This window comes from Monodelphis domestica, chromosome 7, assembly GCF_027887165.1.
Source record: "Monodelphis domestica isolate mMonDom1 chromosome 7, mMonDom1.pri, whole genome shotgun sequence".
In the NCBI taxonomy this organism is placed as follows: domain Eukaryota; kingdom Metazoa; phylum Chordata; class Mammalia; order Didelphimorphia; family Didelphidae; genus Monodelphis; species Monodelphis domestica.
In genome coordinates this window covers 271312302-271332445 of record NC_077233.1, presented here as the reverse complement: position 1 = coordinate 271332445, position 20144 = coordinate 271312302, and the positions used below count along the sequence as shown (strand labels likewise).

The following is a 20144-nucleotide window of genomic DNA, read 5'->3' as shown; positions in this document are numbered from 1 at the left end:
TGCAGAGAAGTAGTCAGTAAATAAACATTTATTAAAGAACTACTTTGTGTCAGACATTCTTCTAAAAACTAGGGACACAAAGATATCAAACGATAGTTCTTTTAGCTCCCTCATTACACCATGAGTTCTTTGAGAGAAGGATCTTTTGTCTTTTTTGTATCCCTAGCACTTTGCACAATGCCTGGCACAAAGTTGGTTCCTAATAGATTCATATTGAGAGACAGAAAGTCCCTACTTTCAAAGGCCCTGCTCTATTTATTTGTTGTTGTTGGTTGTCTCTCGAACTGAGGATGACGATTGTCTTTGTGCTTTGCACAAAGACACTTGTGCATGAAGATTTAAGTGGAAAAGTCGATGCACAGAGACAGTCCCACTCTCTCCGCGTTGGAAGCCTGGATCCAGTGGCACGAAAAGTCGTTACACCTGGAGACTTCCTCAGCTGCATTGGGTGGCTGTGTTGTCTTTTGTGCTCCAACATGCCCTAAGCACTCCACAGTGCCTTGCTGCGTCGCCATCTCAGCCGTTGAGCTGAAGCAGTCTTCACATGCTGGGTGAGCAAAGCCCTAGTTCACCAGGGGTTGACATCGACCAGATGGCTACCCTCACAAGGTATAGCTGGCCTGTCGAAGCCATTGCCAGGGGTGTGGCCGCTGCCACATGCTAGCAGCTACTAGGAGCCACAAGTGAGAGCTGGGTGTCAGGTGAGGGTCAGTGGCTGGAGAGCTGCCCTAGGAGAGCATGACAAGCCCTCCATACCAGAGATATTACCCCTCCCTGAGCACCCCGCTCTATTTATATGTAAATATAAAATTACACAATAAAAGCTTCTCTTAGAAAATGGGATTTTCTTTTCTTTTCTTTTTATAGTTATTTTATTTATTCCTAGTACTTTTTATTTTTTGTGATTTCAAAATTTTATTTAATTAATTGAGAATATTTTTCCATGGTTACATGATTCATGTTCTTTCCCTCCTTTCCTCCCCCCCCCCATAGCTAATGAGCAATTCCACTAGGTTTATCATGAGTCATTGATCAAACCTATTTCCATATTATTAGTATTTGCATTAGGGTGATCACTTAGAGTCTACATCCCCAATCATATCTCCATTGACCTATGTGATCAACCAGTTGTTTTTCTTCTGTGTTTCTAATCCCACAGTTCTTTCTCTGAATGTGGATAGTGTTCTTTCTTATAAGTCCCTCAGAATTATACTGGATCATGCTGTTAGGAGAGAAGTCCATTACATTTGATTGTGCCACAGTATCCTTGTGTACAATGTTCTCCTGGTTCTGCTCCTTTCAGTCTGCATCAATTCCTGGAGGTTGTTCCACTTCATATGGAATTCCTCCAGTTCATTATTACTTTCAGTACAATAATATTCCATCACCAACAGATACCACAATTTGTTCAGCCATTCCCCAATTAAAAGGCATCCCTTCATTTTCCAATTTTTTGCCAACACAAAGAGTGTGGCTATAAATATTTTTGTGCAAGTGTTTTTCCTTATTATCTCCTTGGGGTACAAACCCAGCAGTGCTATGGCTGGATCAAAGGGCAGACAGTCTTTTAAAGTCCTTTGAGCATAGTTCCAAATTGCCCTCCAGAATGGTTGGAGCAATTCACAACTTCACCAGCAAGGCATTAATGTCCCAATTTTGCCACATCCTCTCCAACTTCATTACTTTCCTTTGTTGTCATTTTACCCAATCTGCTAGGTGTGAAGTGGTACTTCAGGGATGTTTTGATTTGTAAAAATAGAATTTTAGCTGGGACTTGAAGTAAGCAAATGGAAAAAAGAAATGGAGATGAGGAAAGAGAGTATTCCAGGCATAGGGAAAAACCTGTGAAAAAGCCCAGAGTCTGGAGATGGAGTGTCTTCTCTGAGAAGCAGCAAGAGGCCAATGTCATGGAAATACTGATGGGAAAGAGGCAAGGAGAAAGTTTCAAGAAGATTGGCTAGGAAAGAAGGGGCCAGAACAAGAAAGGCTTTGAAAGTCAAGCAAAGATTTTATTTAAATCCTGGAGAGGACCCTCACTGTGTGTTATGTTCAAAGATGTTCTCTAATAAGATATTTAACAACTAAGAAGAGGACAGAAGAGCAGAGAGAGACTTAGAACATGAAGACCAATCAGAAGGCTGTTGCAATAGTACTAATGTGAGGTGATGAAAGCATGAACTAGGATAATGGCTGTGTCAGAGGAAAGAAGGGAATGAATATAAGAAATGTTACAAAGGCAAAATACAGATTTTGGCAACAGATTAGATATGGATGATGAGACAGAATGAAATGTTAAGTATGAGACCTAGATTGGAAGTGAAGGTGTTTGGGAAGAAGATGCCTTTGACAATAATAGGGAATTTGGTAAAGGAAGAGACCAAGGCAAAGATAATTAGTTCACTTTTGAATATGTCAGATTTAAGATGTCCATAAAATATACAGATAAAGATATCTGATAGATAGATGTAGATTCAAGTCTACAGTTTGGAAGAGAGGTTAGGTTTGGATAAGAAGATCTGAGAATCATTAGCAAAGAGATGATAATCAAAACTTTAGGAGCTGTTGAGTTTGTCAAGAGAAATAATGTAGAGGGAGAAGAGAAGAAAGTCCCTGTTCAGCCCTGGGGCATACCCATCTATAGTAGGAATGACCTAGTGGGAGATAAGACTGGAAATAGGCTGAAGCCAAATCATGGAGGTTTGTGATGATAGCCTAAGGATTGCACTAGACTGCCACTGAGATCCATTTCAAGTTTAGATCTGTGATAGAAACGTATCATGCATGGTTCAATTGAAGTGTTCATAAGATGCATAGATTGTACAAAGGGATATCATTTAGAAACATATTTTGAAGATCCAGCTAAAATTTAATAAAAGCTACAGTTAGGGTGGTGATTTTAGGAGCAGTAAAGAGGGAATAGATGTAAGAAACATTACAGAAGTAGTACTGACAAGATCAAGGGTATTTAATGAAATGTTAATATCAGAGGGTCAAGAAGAGTAAAGATGGCACCAAGGTTTCAAATCTAGGCAACTGAAAGAATGGCAGTATCTATAATAAAACAGAGATAAGGATGTTAGGAGATAAAGCAAATTTCAAGAAAGAGAAGATTTAATAATTAATAAAGGATTCTTTTATATTCACATTATTTTACTAAGGAAGGAAACTAAATGTGTTTTAGAAAGATTTATTAACAAGGCTTCCCTTTCCCCCATGTTAGATCCATTTGGCCAAAAATTTAAAATAATCAGAAAAATTCATTTCTTAAGTATTTTTGGTTAATCAAGATTTTATAGGCCTCTGAAATTATCTAACAACCCATATATTAATAATTCTCATCTATAAAATTATAAACTCTTTCTTTTTGGATTTCTACTTCCATAGTGGAGGATTATTATTAGCAAATTTTAGTAAAAAATTAGTAAAATTTATTATTGTAAATAGGGTCATCTGGGGCTACAGGTGGTCAGAAGAACAGGAGAATCTGGAATCAAGTACAGTTTCTGATTATTACACATCAGCTATATGGGTCTGGGCAAATCACAATGACTATGTGTCTCATGCAATTTAATAGAACTTGTCTACTAAGTAGTAGCTGAACTCCATTTATATTGGTAGTGGATGGTCCTACAGCAGAAGTTCTTTAGGATGACAAAATTGCAGATTCCCTGTGTATTACTATAAGAAATTAACATTAAATTGTTATTACAGTTTTTAAATTAAATTACTGTTTTCATTTTAAGTCTCATATTTAAAATTAACCTTTTTTTGTAGAAGCTAACTTATATTTTTCTTTCAGAGGAGCTTCATGTTATCAATATGGGGCATAAAGTGATCGTATTTGACATTTCTGTCATAAGAGGATTATGGGAAACACGTGTCAGGAAGCATCAAGAAAGGCAGAAGAAGGAAGCCGAAAGATTAGAGCAAAGTGCTTTGGAAAAGTAAGTTTACTTTTTGTAATTATATTTATTGTAGCCTGTTTACCCAATAGGCTCAGAGGTAAGCCCACAGGAGGTTATTGCATTTTAGCTTAGAATGCTGTTTTTCTGAGATATCATACTGTCTTCTAATATGCCTGGTTGGAGCTTTAGGATGATCTGATTACCATGTTGCTCATTATACTCTAATAAGTGTGAATATGCAGGTTGAATGTTAAAGCCAATCCCAATTTAGTTGAGGCTCAAAAAAACCCCAAACAAAACAACTGTGACTCTAGGTGGTTGAATGGCTTTCATTTTGCTTTAAAACAAATTTCTCCTTTCTGGGTCTCAGTTTTCTTGTAATGTGATGGCTTTGGACTTGGCTATATAATCTTGGAGTTCCTGTCCATCTTTACTTTTCTGCACTTCATTGAGATCTGAGATTATTCCAGACTGAATTGCTTTTGATATTTACTTTTCTGACTCAGGGAAGTTTTAGGGAGCTTTGTTCCTACTGGCAACTGCAATAAGTGGATTATAGAGGTCATGTAAATAAATATTCATATGAATAATACCAGTGCACTAACAATATCCCTTCCATACTATGCCTATTTATAACCACTTAAAAGATATCTATTCATTTGTTCTTTTAAAATATTTTCCCAGATTACATGTAGATACAATTTTTAATAATTGTTTTCTGACATTTTGTTATCCATGTTCTCTCCCACCTTCCTACTCCTCTTCATTCATTCATTTGTTTTAAACCTTTACCTTCCATCTGTGTATTGGCTCCAAGGCAGAAGAGTGGTAAGGGCTAAACAAGGGGGTTAAGTGACTTGCCCAGGGTCACACAGCAGGGAAGTGTCTGAGGCCAGATTTGAACCTAGGACCTCCCATCTCTAGACATGGCTCTTAATCCACTGAGCTAACCAGCTGCCCCCTTCCATTCATTTTTAAGGATAGGAGCTTGAAGGGACCTTAGGAAATCAACTCCTTATTTTACAGATGAAAAGACTGAGGTCAAAGATGGTTAAATGAACTATCTAAAATCACACAGGGAGTGCATAGTTGATTTGAGGCTTAAAAGTATTCTAATGCCAAGTGAAATATGTGACATATCAATCTTCTACCAAAGTGATTTTCCCAAAGTGCAATTCTGAACACGACGTTCTCCTATCCAAGAAAGTTTAGTGGCTACTTCTTGACTCTAGATTAAATATAACTTCAAGTTTATCTCTTGTTCCTAAATGTTTATTTTGATGTTTTTTAACATGATTATTATTAATGAAATACATGTACATATATAACTTTAAAGTAGGCAAATATGTACGTTTGGGACAGATGTTCATTTTTTTAAACCTCTCAGCATGTGATTAAAAAAAAAAACGAGGGCATTTGCCCTAAAATATAGAACCAGGATCAATGGAAGGAAGTTATAGAGGAATCAATAATTGACTGTATCAGGAAATAATTCACCATAATTTGAGTTATTGGAAAAGCTCAATGGCTTGTCTTGGGAGGAGTTTGGTTCCTTTTCCTTTCTTTTACCTTCCCCTATCCCAAACCCTGGGCCAATTTGCTCCTGCTTCGGTAGCCCAGTGAGTCTTCATTCTTGGAGACTTGGTATATTGTCGACAGAAAATTCAGATCTCCAAACAGTTTTAGCCCTGCTTTTGCTTTGAACTTGGAGCTCAAGCCATCCATTAGCTTCAGCCTCCCCAAGAAGCCTGGTTAATAGACATATGATACCACATGCACCTGGTTTGCTGGAGGCTTTCCAATAAAAGCCATGCCACCATTTGTGTATCTGGTGCAGTGGGAATTCTTTTCATGGTATGAATTAGACTCTAGTCTATGACAAGTCTGAAAATCTACGACTCGGTGATATTCTCGTTAAGGTGCTAAGCGATTTCTTCCTAAGATAAAGCCCATCTACAAGAGAGATGAGAGGATAAAGGAGTAAGCCCTTTCTCTGCAGTCTCTGCCTCCCTCAACTCCCAACACAAAGGCTGACCTTGGTTGGCCATAAGATCAGCATATTAACTTTCTTCTTCCCAAAGATGTTTTGAGACTTCATAATTAATGTTTATAAAACATTAATGAGATTCCTGAATCAGCTCACAGTTATTAGTATTATTTGAAGGCTAGCCCCCAGGTTGGCAGCATCTGTTTGCAATATTGAGATTTGTGTATTATTTAAAAAAAAGTCACGAATGAACTTATGAATAGATGAACACAGAAAGAAATGCAACTCATTGTCTTGGATTTGCTAAAACAAATCAAAACCTTCAGTTGGTGCTGTTACTAGCCTTGATTATGAAAGAAACATAATATTTCAATTTTTACTCTATGTATTATGGATGCATTTACTTATCATATTTGTTGCATGATATATATCAATATTTAAGAGTTACAACTAGATATAAAGGGAAAAAAGATCCTCGTGTCAGCATTAAAACAAAGTATTTATGGGAGAACTTTTAAGTTACAGAAATTGAACTATCATTATGCCTTGGCTAAAGATGCGTAATTCCTTCCCTTAATGAAAAGTGGGAGTTATTTATTTTCATTGAGAGCTATACGTTGCTTAACTAGGAAGTGGAGATTTTTTTTTGCATATTGAAGAGATTTCGTTAATATAGTAATGCTTATCCCTGATAGCTGCACGAGGAAAAATATTGAGGTAGTGGATTCAATTTATGCAATTGTTGTACCTTCATGAGAGAAATTAAGAGTATTGTTGGAAAAGGTTAAGTATGTATTGAAACATGTAAAAATTTTGCTGTTTATTATTGAAATATCAGAAAGTTTTTTCTAATATCATTACAAAACTATTATATCTTAATCCATAGCAATCCAAGAAGCAGATATAAAAACTGATCATGAAATCTGGTTACAATGATCATGCTCACTCTACTGCTCACAGAGACTCTTAGTAGGAGAGTATTACAGAGGTTCAGAACCTTAGATTCTAGACTATAAATTCAATCTTGTGGGCAGCCCTTGAAATTGTATTTCTCTGACTCATTTTCCTCAGATCCAGGATTTCCTCTAGAAACCCCAGAGTATGGCTCCATGCTTCTATAATAGTTCTTGTTTTTTATATCTTATTTTATGCAGATATTTATAAAATAGTTCATGCTTCTCAAGAAAGTATTCATGATAACAATAGATATTGGTTACAGAACATCCTCAGAAAATTAAACAAACCCCCAAACATATAATAGTAAAATCTAGGTCTTTTTCTCTCCCAAATTCACCTTAAGTACTTGTCACTGCAGTTGTAGGTCTGAATGTTTAATTTTCTTCTCTAAATCCCAAACTATTCAATAATTTCCTCTTTCCATGGGATGACTAGGTGTTGCAGGGAATAGAACACTGGGCTTGGAATTATAAAGACTCATCTTCATTAGCTTATATCTGGTCTCTGACACTTACTTGCTGTGTGACCTTGGGTGAGTCACTTTAAGCCTAAATTTTCCCATCTTTAAAATGAGCTGGAGAAGGAAAGGGAAAACCACTCTAATATCTTTGCCAAGAAAACCTTAAGTGGGGTAAAGAAGAGTTGGACGTGATTGAAAAACAACTGACTGCATGAGTTACCAAATTCTGCAGGAATTTGATATTCTCCAGATAATTCTCCCTTCTTAGTCCAGGAAGGTGGAGTTTAGAATTTCTTGAGGCTCTTTACCAAACAGTAAGAATATAGGAGATTGAGAATATCTGGCCCTATTCAGAATTGGAGAGAGATGGTCCTCTATTCTGCATATTCATGTGCTTGCAAAAGCAACAAATGTCCATGTAGGTCTCTGGCACATGCTCCTAGCACTGGTGTCTCATTGACCAGTTCCCCGTTCCATATTTATTCAACTCATACCACATAGATGTTTTCTTCTTCGATTTCTTCCCTCCTGTTTGTCTCAGTTGAAAATGAGCCTTGTTTGCAAAGGTCTACCACTTGATATATATGTATCTCCTTGATCTAATCCCCTCTCATTTTTCCAACAGATTGTACTCACCACTATCCCAACTCTTTTTCTAAATTTCAGTGTTTCCTTATCTACAGTTTCCTTCCCTATTGCTTAGAAATTCACCTATTTATTTCTCTCCCATACTTAAAAAACTCTCATTCAACCGCACTGTCCCTACCAGGTATCATCATATGTCTTGTTTCCCTTTCTCAGATAAACGCTGTGAGAAAGTTTTCTATTTTAGATACCTTTATTTCATCCTCAACCTGATTCTCTGCAATCTGCCTTCTGACTTAATTATTCAACTGAAATTACTCTGTCCAAAGTTACCAATGATTTTTTTCACAAATATTTTTCAAGCATATTTGTAACGATATCTTTCATTTTACATCGCTCTAAATTTCCCACTCTATCCCTATTCCTCTTCCCTATCAGAGATTCATAACAATGACTATTTTAAAAATAATAAAAAGGAAAAAAGTTGTCAAGACAATCAAGACATTAAAATAAACATATGCAGTGCTCCACATCCACAGTCATCAATCACAACTCTGCAACGTACTGGGCCAATGTATTTTCTCATGTCTCTTCTTTGGGGTAATCTGCCAATGAAAAGCTTTCTAATGGTTTTTAATACATTATTTTTAAACATTATTTTATTTGATCATTTCTGAGCATTATTCATTGGAGACAAAGAACATTTTCTCCACCCCACCCCCCACCTATCCCATAGCTGACGTGTGATTCCAATGGGTTTCACATGTGTTCTTGATTTGAACCCATTTCCCTGTTGTTGGTATTTGCATCAGAGTGTTCATTTAGAGTCTCTCCTCAGTCATATCCCCTCAACCCCTGTAGTCTAGCAGTTGGTTTTCCTCGGTGTTTTTATTTCCACAGTTTGTCCTCTGCTTGTGGATAGTGTTTTTTCTCCTAGATCACTGCAGATTGTTCAGGATCACTGCATTGCCACTAATGGAGAAGTCCATTACGTTCGATTGTACCCCAGTGTATAATGATTTCCTGGTTCTGATCCTCTCGCTCAGCATCACTTCCTGGAGGTCGTTCCAGTCTCCATGGAATTCCTCCACTTTATTATTCCTTTTTGCACAATAGTATTCCGTCACCAACATATACCACAATTTGCTCAGCCATTCCCCAATTGATGGGCATCCCCTCGTTTTCCAGTTTTTGGCCACCACAAAGAGCGCAGCTATGAATATTCTTGTACAAGTCTTTTTCCTTACTATCTCTTTGGGGTACAAGCCCAAAAGTGCTATGGCTGGATCAAAGGGCAGACAGTCTTTTATCCCCCTTTGGGCATAGTTCCAAATTGCCTTCCAGAATGTTTTTTAAAAATAAATTATTAAAGAATTGAACAATCTGTTTACAGAAGCAATATTTTCATAACCAGGTCTGGTTAAAAGAACATGCTATAATTTTGCAAAACATACTTTCAGTTTTATATTGGATGTTATTTCCATTGAAATTACTGTAATTATATATATTGTTCTTTTGGCTTTTCTTACTTCACTCTTTATCAGTTCATGAATGTCTGTCTATGCTTCTCTGTGTTTACCATATTCATCATCTTAAGGAGGACTAGTTTTTCATTACATTCATGTACCGCCATTTATTTATTTATAGAAAACTACATTGTTCCTATTTCTTTGCTACAAAAAATGCTAGTGAAATATTTTGATGTAGGTGAGAATCTTCTAGTTATCAATGATTTCCTTAGAATGTATGTCTACAAGTGGACTCTCTGGGTCAAAAGAGATGGACATTTTAGAGACTTTATTTTATTATTTCTAAATTGCTTTCCAAAAATATTTTTTTCAAAAATCACCTCTCTACCAACAATGTACAAAATGCCCATAGTCCCACAATTCCTCTAATACTGACTATTCTCCATTTTTGTCATGTTTGCCAATTTGCTAGATATGAGATTAAATAAACTTCAGGGATGTTTTGACTTACATTTGACTTGCTTGTTTATATACCTTGACGTCTTTTCTTTTAGGGAATGGCTTTTGCTCTCCCTCCTTCTTTGCCTCCCTCCTCTCTTTCTCTTTGTCTCACTTTTGCTAAGTTGTTTTCAGTCATGTATAACTCTATGGGGCTTCCTTTAGAGATTTCTAGGCACGGATAGGGGAGTGGTTTTGTCATTTCCTTCTCCAGCTCATTTTACAGATAAAGAAATTAAAGCAAACAGAGTTAAGCAACTTGTCCAGAGTTACAAGCTAGTAAATGTCTGAAGCCAGATTAGATATGTCTTCCTGACTAGTACCAGCTCTCTATCCCCTGTATCAATACCAGCTACCCATCTTCTCTCTCATATACACGAATAATGATGTATGTGTATATAATCTTGGATAACAAATCTTTATGGAAGAAATTTGATACAGTGTTTTTTCCCCATTGACTGCCTTATTTCTTATTCTAGATGAATTATTTGTATTTGCTCGGAAGTTTTTTAAGGTTCATGTAATAAGAATGATTAATTTTATCTTTTAAAACAATGATTATGCCTTGTTTGATTAAGTGAACATTTCCTACCCTAGTTATGAAAGATATGTGATTTGCTTTTTTATGATATGCTATTTAATGTTCAAGTCACATGTCCATTCACATGTCCATTTTAAATTTATCACAAAAACTGATGGTGGGTCTATTGTGCTAAAATGGTGGTTTTTGTCAGATTTCTTTCCAGTTTTCTCATGGCTCTTGACAATTAGGGACTCTTTTCCTAAGTAACTTCTATTTTCAAGTTTATTGAAGACAGTATTACTCGTTTTCATTATTTCTGATTCCCTTGCCTTTAGTCTGTTCTTATTGATCTACTTCTCTTTTAACTAATACCAAATAGTATCAAATGTTGCTACTTTATAATATATTTTGAAGTATGGAAATATATTACCCCTTCAGTTTTTCACCCCCATATTTCCCTAATTATTCTCTCTCTTTTGTTTCTATAAATGAATTTTGTTATTTTATGAAATTCTATAGAAGCATTTCTTTGATAGTTTGATTTTTATAGCAAAACTATAAATTAAAATTGGTTTTATTATAATTTTTAATATATTGGCATGGCCCAGCAATGAATACTGAATATTCTTCTACATAAGCAAGTTATTCTTTATTCCTTTGAAGAATACTTGTTGATTGAAGCTATGAAAGTATTTTATGTGCTTTGATAGTGAATCCTATATATTTTATTTATATTAATTATATTTACATTTATAAATATTTCATTTAGTGGGCCATTACCTCTGATTTTTGTCTTGTCAATGGATTTCCATTATTATGGAAGAGAAAGTGAGTCTGAGGACTTTGTGTAACTCTTCATTGTTTAAATCCAATTTGCTTGAGCAAGTCAAGATTCATCTCAGAATGTCATTGGTCTTCTTCAAAGAATGAGTATGAACAAGAGCAACAACAATATATGCTCTAATGGATATAATTTATTCCCTGAGGATTGCTTGAACATTATCTTGGAAATTTTTGTATATTGTTTTATCATCATTATTTTTTTCATATAATTATTGTTTCTATGATTTGTTCTTTGAACAACTCATTATTTAGGATGTCATTCATTTTTACATGGCAAAGAAAATAACTATATTCTTCAGAAGTCTTATTTAAAAGACACCATCATTCTTTCAGCACTAGTTTCTCCAGCAATTTGTTCAATTCTATGTTTTCTATTATTTTTTCTTTAAAATGTGTATGTAATGCCATTTGGGGGCTATATAGTTAAGATTTCTATTAGCTAACTGCCCATGATTCATTTCTTTACAATGTAATTTTCCTATCACTGTATTGTGACTCTTTTTTTGGTGCTATATCTTATTGCATAAATTAAACTCCTATTTTTTGAATCATCTGATACCTATTAAATTTTGTTCCAGCTTCTAATTATTATTTTGTGTATGTCTTTGCTTTTTTAGAGTATGTTTCTTCTAAGTAAAAAAATGTGGGAATATGTTTTCTTAAAGGTCTCTCTCTGTTCTTTCTTTTTTCTTTTAATGCCATAAATCTTTCTCTCTTTTTTCTTTTTATGGTTTCTGGAACTGAGATTACTTATTTTGGTTTTTTATGTGTTAGTTCTCTGCATTTTCTTATTTTTATGATATTTGAGTTGTTTTTCAAGTTAAATAATCTGATCATATCCTCATGTCTTTTTTTGGGGGGAAGGGCATGTTTCAAATGCTTCTCTTTTATTAAAGGACTATCATTCTTTTTGTCATTGATCATTAAACTCAAAATTGAAGAGTATTTTGTGGGGAGAGGATTTCACTTTCAGCTCTTTTGCTTTTTTGGTAATATACTCTTCTATTTCTTTCTGTCGTTTGTAGTGGGTGTTGGATGAACATGTACCATTCAAATGTAATTACCCATATTTTGAAGGTCTTTCTCCTGATCACTAGCAGAATTTGTTGTTTGCCATTTGAACTATTACATATAACCACAATATATTTTAGTTTGCAATGTAGGTCGCATCCTACCCCATGCCCCCATCCCCTTTTCATTGGTGCTTTGTTTTCTTCATTCTTTTTTTTGCATAATGGTATTCATTTTATTACTTGTCATATATTTTCAAGAGACCTATGACTTTTAGGAGAGTGGAACATGATGGTTGAGAAGATATATAGACCCACTTGATCTCTACCAAGTTACCCTTTACCCAAAACTATGATATAACACCTCAGAAAGAATTCTGAAATATCATAACTCACAAAAAGATGAAATCAAATAAATTTTCAGCCCAAAACAACTTAGAAAGCTGGCATGAAAGTTCTCTTGCACCATGGTGAAAGTGGAGCACAAAGCAGCACACCAAGGCAGGCCCCACCACAATAATAGGTCTGGTGATGATGGCAGGGGTTGGTGTGCCTGCATCAGCAACAAAAGGCTTCTAGAGCTTTCAGCCACAGATAGTAAGAGAGGTTGGATAACTTCTCGGAAGGAAATTATAGAAGTACCTTTACTGGCTCTGGGTACAAGACCCTTATCTCATTGCTCATATCACAGATCCAGGTCATAGTTCTGGGTCTCAGTCTCAGGGTGAAAAAACCAAGAGAGGTAGAAGAAAAATTGGGGAAAGAAATAAGAATGACATAGGAAAATAATTAAAAAGAGGTCATCTTGTTAAAGGAGGCACTGTCAAAATATTAAAATACTAACATTATCTTAAAAAAAGACTAGACCAATTAATAAAAGAGGTACAAAAATCCAAAGGAGAAGGGAATGTCTTAAAAAGTATAAGTAGCCAAGTGGGAAAAGATATGCAAAACTGCATTGAAAAAAATAACTTCTTACAAGGCAGAAATTATCATATTGAAAAAGAAGTACAAGATTTACTGAGGAAAGAAACTCTTTAAAAAGTGGAATCTAAGAATTATTGTATTGCTTAAAAGCCATGATAAAAAGATCTTAGACATCATTTTCCAAGAAATTATCAACAAAAACTACCCTGATTGATATTCTAGAACCAAAGGGTCAAATAGAAATTGATAGAATCCACTGATCACTCTCAGGAACATTATAGGAAAATTCTTAGATTGTCTCTCTTGGATTTATTTTCTAATTTGGTTATTTTTCCCAAGAGATATTTCACATTTCATTCTATTTTTTCATTCTTTGGACTTTGCTTGATTGTTTCTTACTCTTGTGAAGTCATTAGTTTCCACTAGCCCATTTCTAATTTTTAAGACATGATTTTTTTTTCTCACTTTAAACATTATTTTATTTGGTCATTTCCAGGCATTATTCATTGGAAACAAAGATCATTTTATTTTCCTACCCCCCCCAACCCCCTTCCCACCACCTCTCCCATAGCCAGCGCACGATTCCACTGGGTATCACTTGTGTTCTTGGTTTGAACCCATTTCCATGTTTTTGGTATTTGCATTAGAGTGTTCAATTAGAGTCTCTTCTCAGTCATATCCCTTTCCACCCTGTAGTCAAGCAGTTGCTTTTCTTCTGGGTTTTTACTCCCATAGTTTATCCTCTGCTTGTGGATAGTTTTTTTAGATCCCTGCAGATTGTTCAGGGACATTGCATTGCCACTAATGGAGAAGTCCATTACATTCGATTGTACCACAGTGTATCAGTCTCTGTGTATAATGATTTCCTGGTTCTGCTCCTTTCGCTCTGCATCACTTCTTGGAGGTCATTCCAGTCTCCATGAAATTCCTCTACTTTATTATTCCTTTTAGCACAATAGTATTCCATCACCAACATATACCACAATTTGTTCAGCCATTCTCCAATTGAAGGGCATCCCCTCATTTTCCAATTTTTGGCCACCACAAAGAGTGCAGCTATGAATATTCTTGTACAAGTCTTTTAACTTATTGTCTCTTTGGGGTACAAACCCAGCAGTACTATGGCTGGATCAAAGGGCAGACAGTCTCTTATCACCCTTTGGGCATAGTTCCAAATTGTCCTCCAGAATGGTTGGATCAATTCACAACTCCACCAGCAATGCATTAATGTCCCTACTTTGCCACATCCCCTCTAGCATTCATTACTTTCCTTTGCTGTCATGTTAGCCAATCTGCTAGGTGTGAGGTGATACCTCAGAGTTGTTTTGATTTGCATCTCTCTGATTATAAGAGATTTAGAACACTTTTTCATGTGCTTATTAATAGTTTTGATTTCTTTATCTGAAAACTGCCTATCCATGTCCCTTGCCCATTTATCAATTGGAGAATGGCTTGATTTTTTGTACAATTGATGTAGCTCTTTGTAAATTTGAGTAATTAAACCTTTGTCAGGTTTTTATAAAGATTTTTTCCCAATTTGTTGCTTCCCTTCTGATTTTAGTTACATTGGTTTTGCTTGTACAAAACCTTTTTAATTTGATGTATTCCAGATTATTTATTTTGCATTTTGTGATTCTTTCTAAGTCTTGCTTGGTTTTAAAGCCTCTCCCTTCCCAAAAGTCTGACATGTATACTATTCTGTGTTTGCCTAATTTTCTTATAGTTTCTTTATGTTCAAGTCATTCACCCATTTTGAATTTATCTTGGTGTAGGGTGTGAGGTGTTGATCTAAACCTAATCTTTCCCACACTGTCCTCCAATTTTCCAATCAGTTTTTATGAAATAGTGGATTTTTGTCCCAAAAGCTGGGATCTTTGGGTTTGTCATATACTGTCTTGCTGAGGTCACTTACCCCGAGTCTATTCCACTGATCCTCCTTTCTGTCTCTTAGCCAGTACCAAGTTGTTTTGATGACCGCTGCTTTATAATATAGTCTGGGATCTGGGAGTGCAAGGCCCCCTTCCTTTGTATTTTTTTTTCATTATTTCCCTGGATATCCTTGATCCTTTGTTCTTCCAAATGAACTTTGTTATGGTTTTTTCTAGATCTGTAAAAAAATTTTGGAAGTTCCATGGGTATGGCACTAAATAGATAGATGAGTTTGGGTAGGATGGTCATTTTTCTTATATTAGCTTGTCCTACCCATGAGCAGTTAATGTTTTTCCAATTGTTCAAGTCTAGTTTTAGTTGTGTGGAGAGTGTTTTGTAGTTGTGTTCATAAAGTTCCGGTGCTTGTTTTGGGAGATAGATTCCTAAATATTTTCTTTTGTCTAAGGTAATTTTGAATGGGATTTCTCTTTCTAGTTCTTGCTGCTGAGCTGTGTTGGAGATATATAGAAAAGCTGATGATTTATGTGGGTTTATTTTGTATCCTGCAACTTTGCTAAAGTTGTTGATTATTTTGATTAGCTTTTTGGTTGAATCTCTAGGATTCTTTAAGTAGACCATCATGTCATCCGCAAAGAGTGATAACTTGGACTCCTCATTGTCAATTTTAATGTCTTCAATTTCTTTTTCTTCTCTAATTGCTACTACTAGTGTTTCTAGTACAATGTCAAATAATAGAGGTGATAATGGGCATCCTTGTTTCACTCCTGATCTTAATGGGAATGCATCTAGTTTATCCCCATTGCAGATGATATTAGTTGATGGTTTTAGATATATACTGTTTATTATTTTTAGGAATGACCCTTCTATTCCTATGCTTTCTAGTGTTTTTAATAGGAATGGGTGTTGTATTTTATCAAAGGCTTTTTCTGCATCTATTGAGATAATCATGTGGTTCTTGTTGGTTTGCTTGTTGATGTGGTCAATTATGTGGATGGTTTTCCTAATATTGAACCAGCCCTGCATCCCTGGTATAAATCCCACCTGATCATAATGAATCACCCTTGTGATCACTTGCTGGAGTCTTTTTGCTAGTATCCTATTTAAGATTTTTGCATCTATGTTCATTAAGTAGATTAGTCTATAGTTTTCTTTCTCTGTTTTTGGCTTGCCTGGCTTTGGAATTAGTACCATGTTTGTGTCATAAAAGGAGTTTGGTAGAACTCCCTCTTTGCTTGTTATGTCAAATAGTTTGTATAATATTGGGGTTAGTTGTTCTTTGAATGCTTGATAGGATTCACTGGTGAATCCATCAGGCCCTGGGGATTTTTTCTTAGGAAGTTCTTTGATGGCCTGTTGGATTTATGTTTCTGATATGGGATTATTTTTTAAGAAATCTATTTCTTCTTCTGTTAGTCTAGGCAATTTATATTTTTGTAGATATTCATCCATATCAACTAGGTTGGTATATTTATTGCCATATAGTTGGACAAAGTAGTTTTTAATGATTGCCTTAATTTCCTCTTCATTGGAGGTGAGATCCCCCTTTTCATCCTTGATGCTGTTAATTTGCCTTTCTTCTTTTCTTTTTTTTTAATTAGATTGACCAGTACTTTGTCTATTTTGTCTGTTTTTTTCAAAGTACCAGCTTCTAGTCTTGTTGATTAGCTCAATAGTTCTATCACTTTCGATTTTATTAATTTCTCCCTTAATTTTTAGGATCTCTAGTTTGGTTTTCTTCTGGGGGTTTTTAATTTGTTCGTTCTCAATTTTTTGATTTGCATTTCCAATTCATTGATCTCTGCCCTCCCTAATTTGTTAATATATGCACTCAGGGATATGAATTTACCTCTAAGTACTGCTTTGGCTGCATCCCATAATGTTTGAAAGGATGTCTCACCATTGTCATTTTCCTCAATGAAATTATTAATTGTTTCTATGATTTCTTCTCTAACTAACCGATTTTGGAGTATCATATTTAATTTCCAATTAATTTTTGATTTGGCTCTCCATGTACCCTTTTGGATCAATATTTTTATTGCTTTATGATCTGAAAAGGTTGCATTTATTATTTCTGCTTTTCTGCATTTGAGTGCCATGTTTCTGTGACCTAGTGTATGATCAATTTTTGTGAATGTGCCATATGGTGCTGAAAAGAAGGTGTATTCCTTTTTGTCCCTATTTATTTTTCTCCATATGTCTATTAATTCTAATTTTTCTAAGATTTCATTCACCTTTTTTACCTCTTTCTTATTTATTTTTTGGTTTGATTTATCTAAATTTGATAGTGGTTGGTTCAAGTCTCCCACTAATATGGTTTTACTGTCTATTTCCTCCTTCAATTCTCCTAGTTTCTCCATTAAAAATTTGGATGCTATACCATTTGGTGCATACACGTTGATTAGTGATATTTCCTCGTTGTCTATACTCCCTTTTAACAGAATATATTTACCTTCCCTATCCCTTTTGATCAAGTCTATTTTTGCTTTGGCTTTGTCCAATATCATGATTGCAACTCCTGCCTTCTTTCTATCAGTTGAGGCCCAAAAGGTCTTACTCCATCCTTTAATTCTAACCTTGTGAGTATCAACCCGCCTCATATGTGTTTCTTGAAGACAACAAATGGTAGGGTTTGGGGTTCTAATCCAATCTGCTATTTGTCTATGTTTTATGGGTGAGTTCATCCCATTCACATTCAAAGTTATGATTGTCACTTGTGGATTCCCTGGCATTTTGATATCTTCTTCTAGTTCTGACCTTTCTTCTTTAGCTATATCCTTTTGAACCAGCGATTTACTTTAGGTTAGTCCCCCAGTCCCTTCCCTTGATATGCTTCCCTTTCTAGCCCCTCCCTTTTTATGCTCCCTTCCCCTCCCCCCTCTCCTTCCCTCCCTTTTTATACTTCCTCCCTCTCCCCCTCCTTGATTTTCATTTCTTTCTTACCCTGTTGGATAAAATAGAATTCAAGATCCCACTGGATCTAGATGTTCTTCCCTCTCAGATTTGATTTCACTGAGAGTAAGGTTTAAGTAATTCTACTTCATGCTCTCTTCCTCTCCTTCTCATATGAGAGTTCTTAACCTCCCCTTCCCATGTGTATCTTTGTATGGGAAAGATTATTCTATTTAATCCCCCCCATTTCTTGAAGTAAATGTTAGTATTATCGATGCCTCCCCACCTCCCTTTTTCTTTCTTTGCCCCCCCTTCACCAAATCTTCTTGATGCCCCAAGCTTTCCCTATGTATGATTCTTCTAACTACTCTTATGATGCATACAATTTTTGAGAGTTACACAATACATTTTCCCTACATATTAATATATATATATATATTTTGATATAAATGTTGTCCTTATAGAAGAGAGTTTGAATTAAAGAAAAAGATAAGATTTATCTCCTTATCCCTTTCTTTCATATTTACCTTTTCATGTTTCTCTTGCTTTCTGTGATTGGATGTCAAATTTTCCACTAAGTTCTGGTCTTTTCTTACCAAATGCTTGGAAATCTTCTCTTTTGTTGAATGCCCATACTTTCCCCTGGAAGTATCTAGTCAGTTTTGCTGGGTAGTTGATTCTTGGTTGGAGACCCAGCTCTCTTGCCTTTCTAAATATCGAGTTCCATGCTTTGCAGTCTCTTAGTGTGTTAGCCGCTAAGTCCTGTGTGATCTTTATGGGAGCCCCCCTATATCTGAAGCTCCTCTTCTTGGCTTCTTGTAGGATTTTCTCCTTTTCTTGGAAGCTCTTGAATTTGGCGATTACATTCCTAGGGGTTGTCTTTTAGGGATTTAGTATAGAGGGTGTTCTATGAACCCTTTCTATTTCTATTTTGTCCCCTTGCTCCAGAACATGTGGGCAATTTTCTTCTATAATCTCCTGTAGAATAGCATTGAAGTTTTGTTTATCTCTGGTTTTTTGGGGAGACCAATAATTTTCAGGTTGTCTCTTCTTCCTCCGTTTTCCAAGTATGTGGCCTTTTCAGTGAGATCTTTCATGTTTTCTTCTAATTCATTAATTTTTTGGCTTTGCTTTATTGATACTTGCTGTTTTGTAATCTCGCTGTTTTCCAGCTGTCGTTAGGGACTAGTTTTGCTTTTCAGCTTTGTCTGCCCTTCTATTAGATGCTTCCAGCTCTTTCTCCAATTGTGAAGTCTTGTCTATCAGACTGCTGATCTCTTTCTCCCATTTTTTTTTCCAAAAGGTTTCCATCTTTTGGATAAGCTCCAGTTTGAGATCTTCCAGAGCTTGTGGATAGTTTTTATTTTGGGAGGCATGTTCTGATTTTGTTTGGATTTCATCCTCATTCTCTTCTTTTCCTTGGGTACTCCCTACATAAAAGTTTTCAATAGTCACTTTTCCCCTCTTTCTTCTTGGAGGCTTGATTTTGGGACATGTGAGCCATCCCTTTAGTGGTTTTATAACACTTTCTTTTTTTGGTCTGAGGTCTGGGTGATATGGGCGGGTTTTCTGTGAATTTAGGTTGCCTCAGACTAGTTCTTCCCAACCTCCAAGGAGGTTTCTTAGAGTGCAGGTCCCTTTGTTCAGCCCAACTGCCCAGGCAATCAGTGCAGCCCGCCCAGGTGTTTAGCTCCGCCCAGATGTTCAGCACAGGATTCTCCCATGAAACCGCCCTGATAGATTGTTTCCTTGCAATCTTTAGATCCCAAGGACCCTGGTGTGCCCCCCCCCCTTACTCTGGTTTGGGGGGGGGGAGGGAGGCTCAGTTCATGTTTTTGTGCGAGCTTTTCCTCCTCCTTATAGTGTGGGAATGTTCAAACCCCATGTACCTTTGTTTCTGTGGGGTACTAGAGAGTCCCTCCATTCGTCCAAAGGTGATTTTTATGCTCTTTTGAGGTAGTCTATTTTGTTCGGTGCCGGGGAAAGGAAGGGAGTCACATCTAGATTGCAGCCATGTTTACCTGGAAGTCCTCTCAAGACATGATTTTCTTGAGTGAGCTTTTGAACCAACTTTTCCATTAGCGCCATTCCACTTTTTAAAGAGTTTCTTTCCTTAGTAAATCTTGTACCTCTTTTTCAATATGATCATTTCTGCCTTGTAAGAAGTTATTTTTTTCAATGCAGCTTTGCATATCTTTTCC

At 35.9% G+C, this 20144-nt stretch overlaps 1 protein-coding gene across 1 annotated transcript in view; it reads left to right on the top strand.

Annotated features, from left to right (window-relative positions):
• Positions 1-20144, top strand: part of LRRC2 (leucine rich repeat containing 2) — a 215077-nt gene that overhangs the window by 23377 nt on the left and 171556 nt on the right. The window contains exon 2 of the mRNA XM_001369142.5: positions 3800-3944. Coding sequence (XP_001369179.4) covers positions 3820-3944 — 125 coding nt within the window. The 5' untranslated portion in view covers positions 3800-3819. The remainder of the gene's footprint in view (positions 1-3799; positions 3945-20144) is intronic.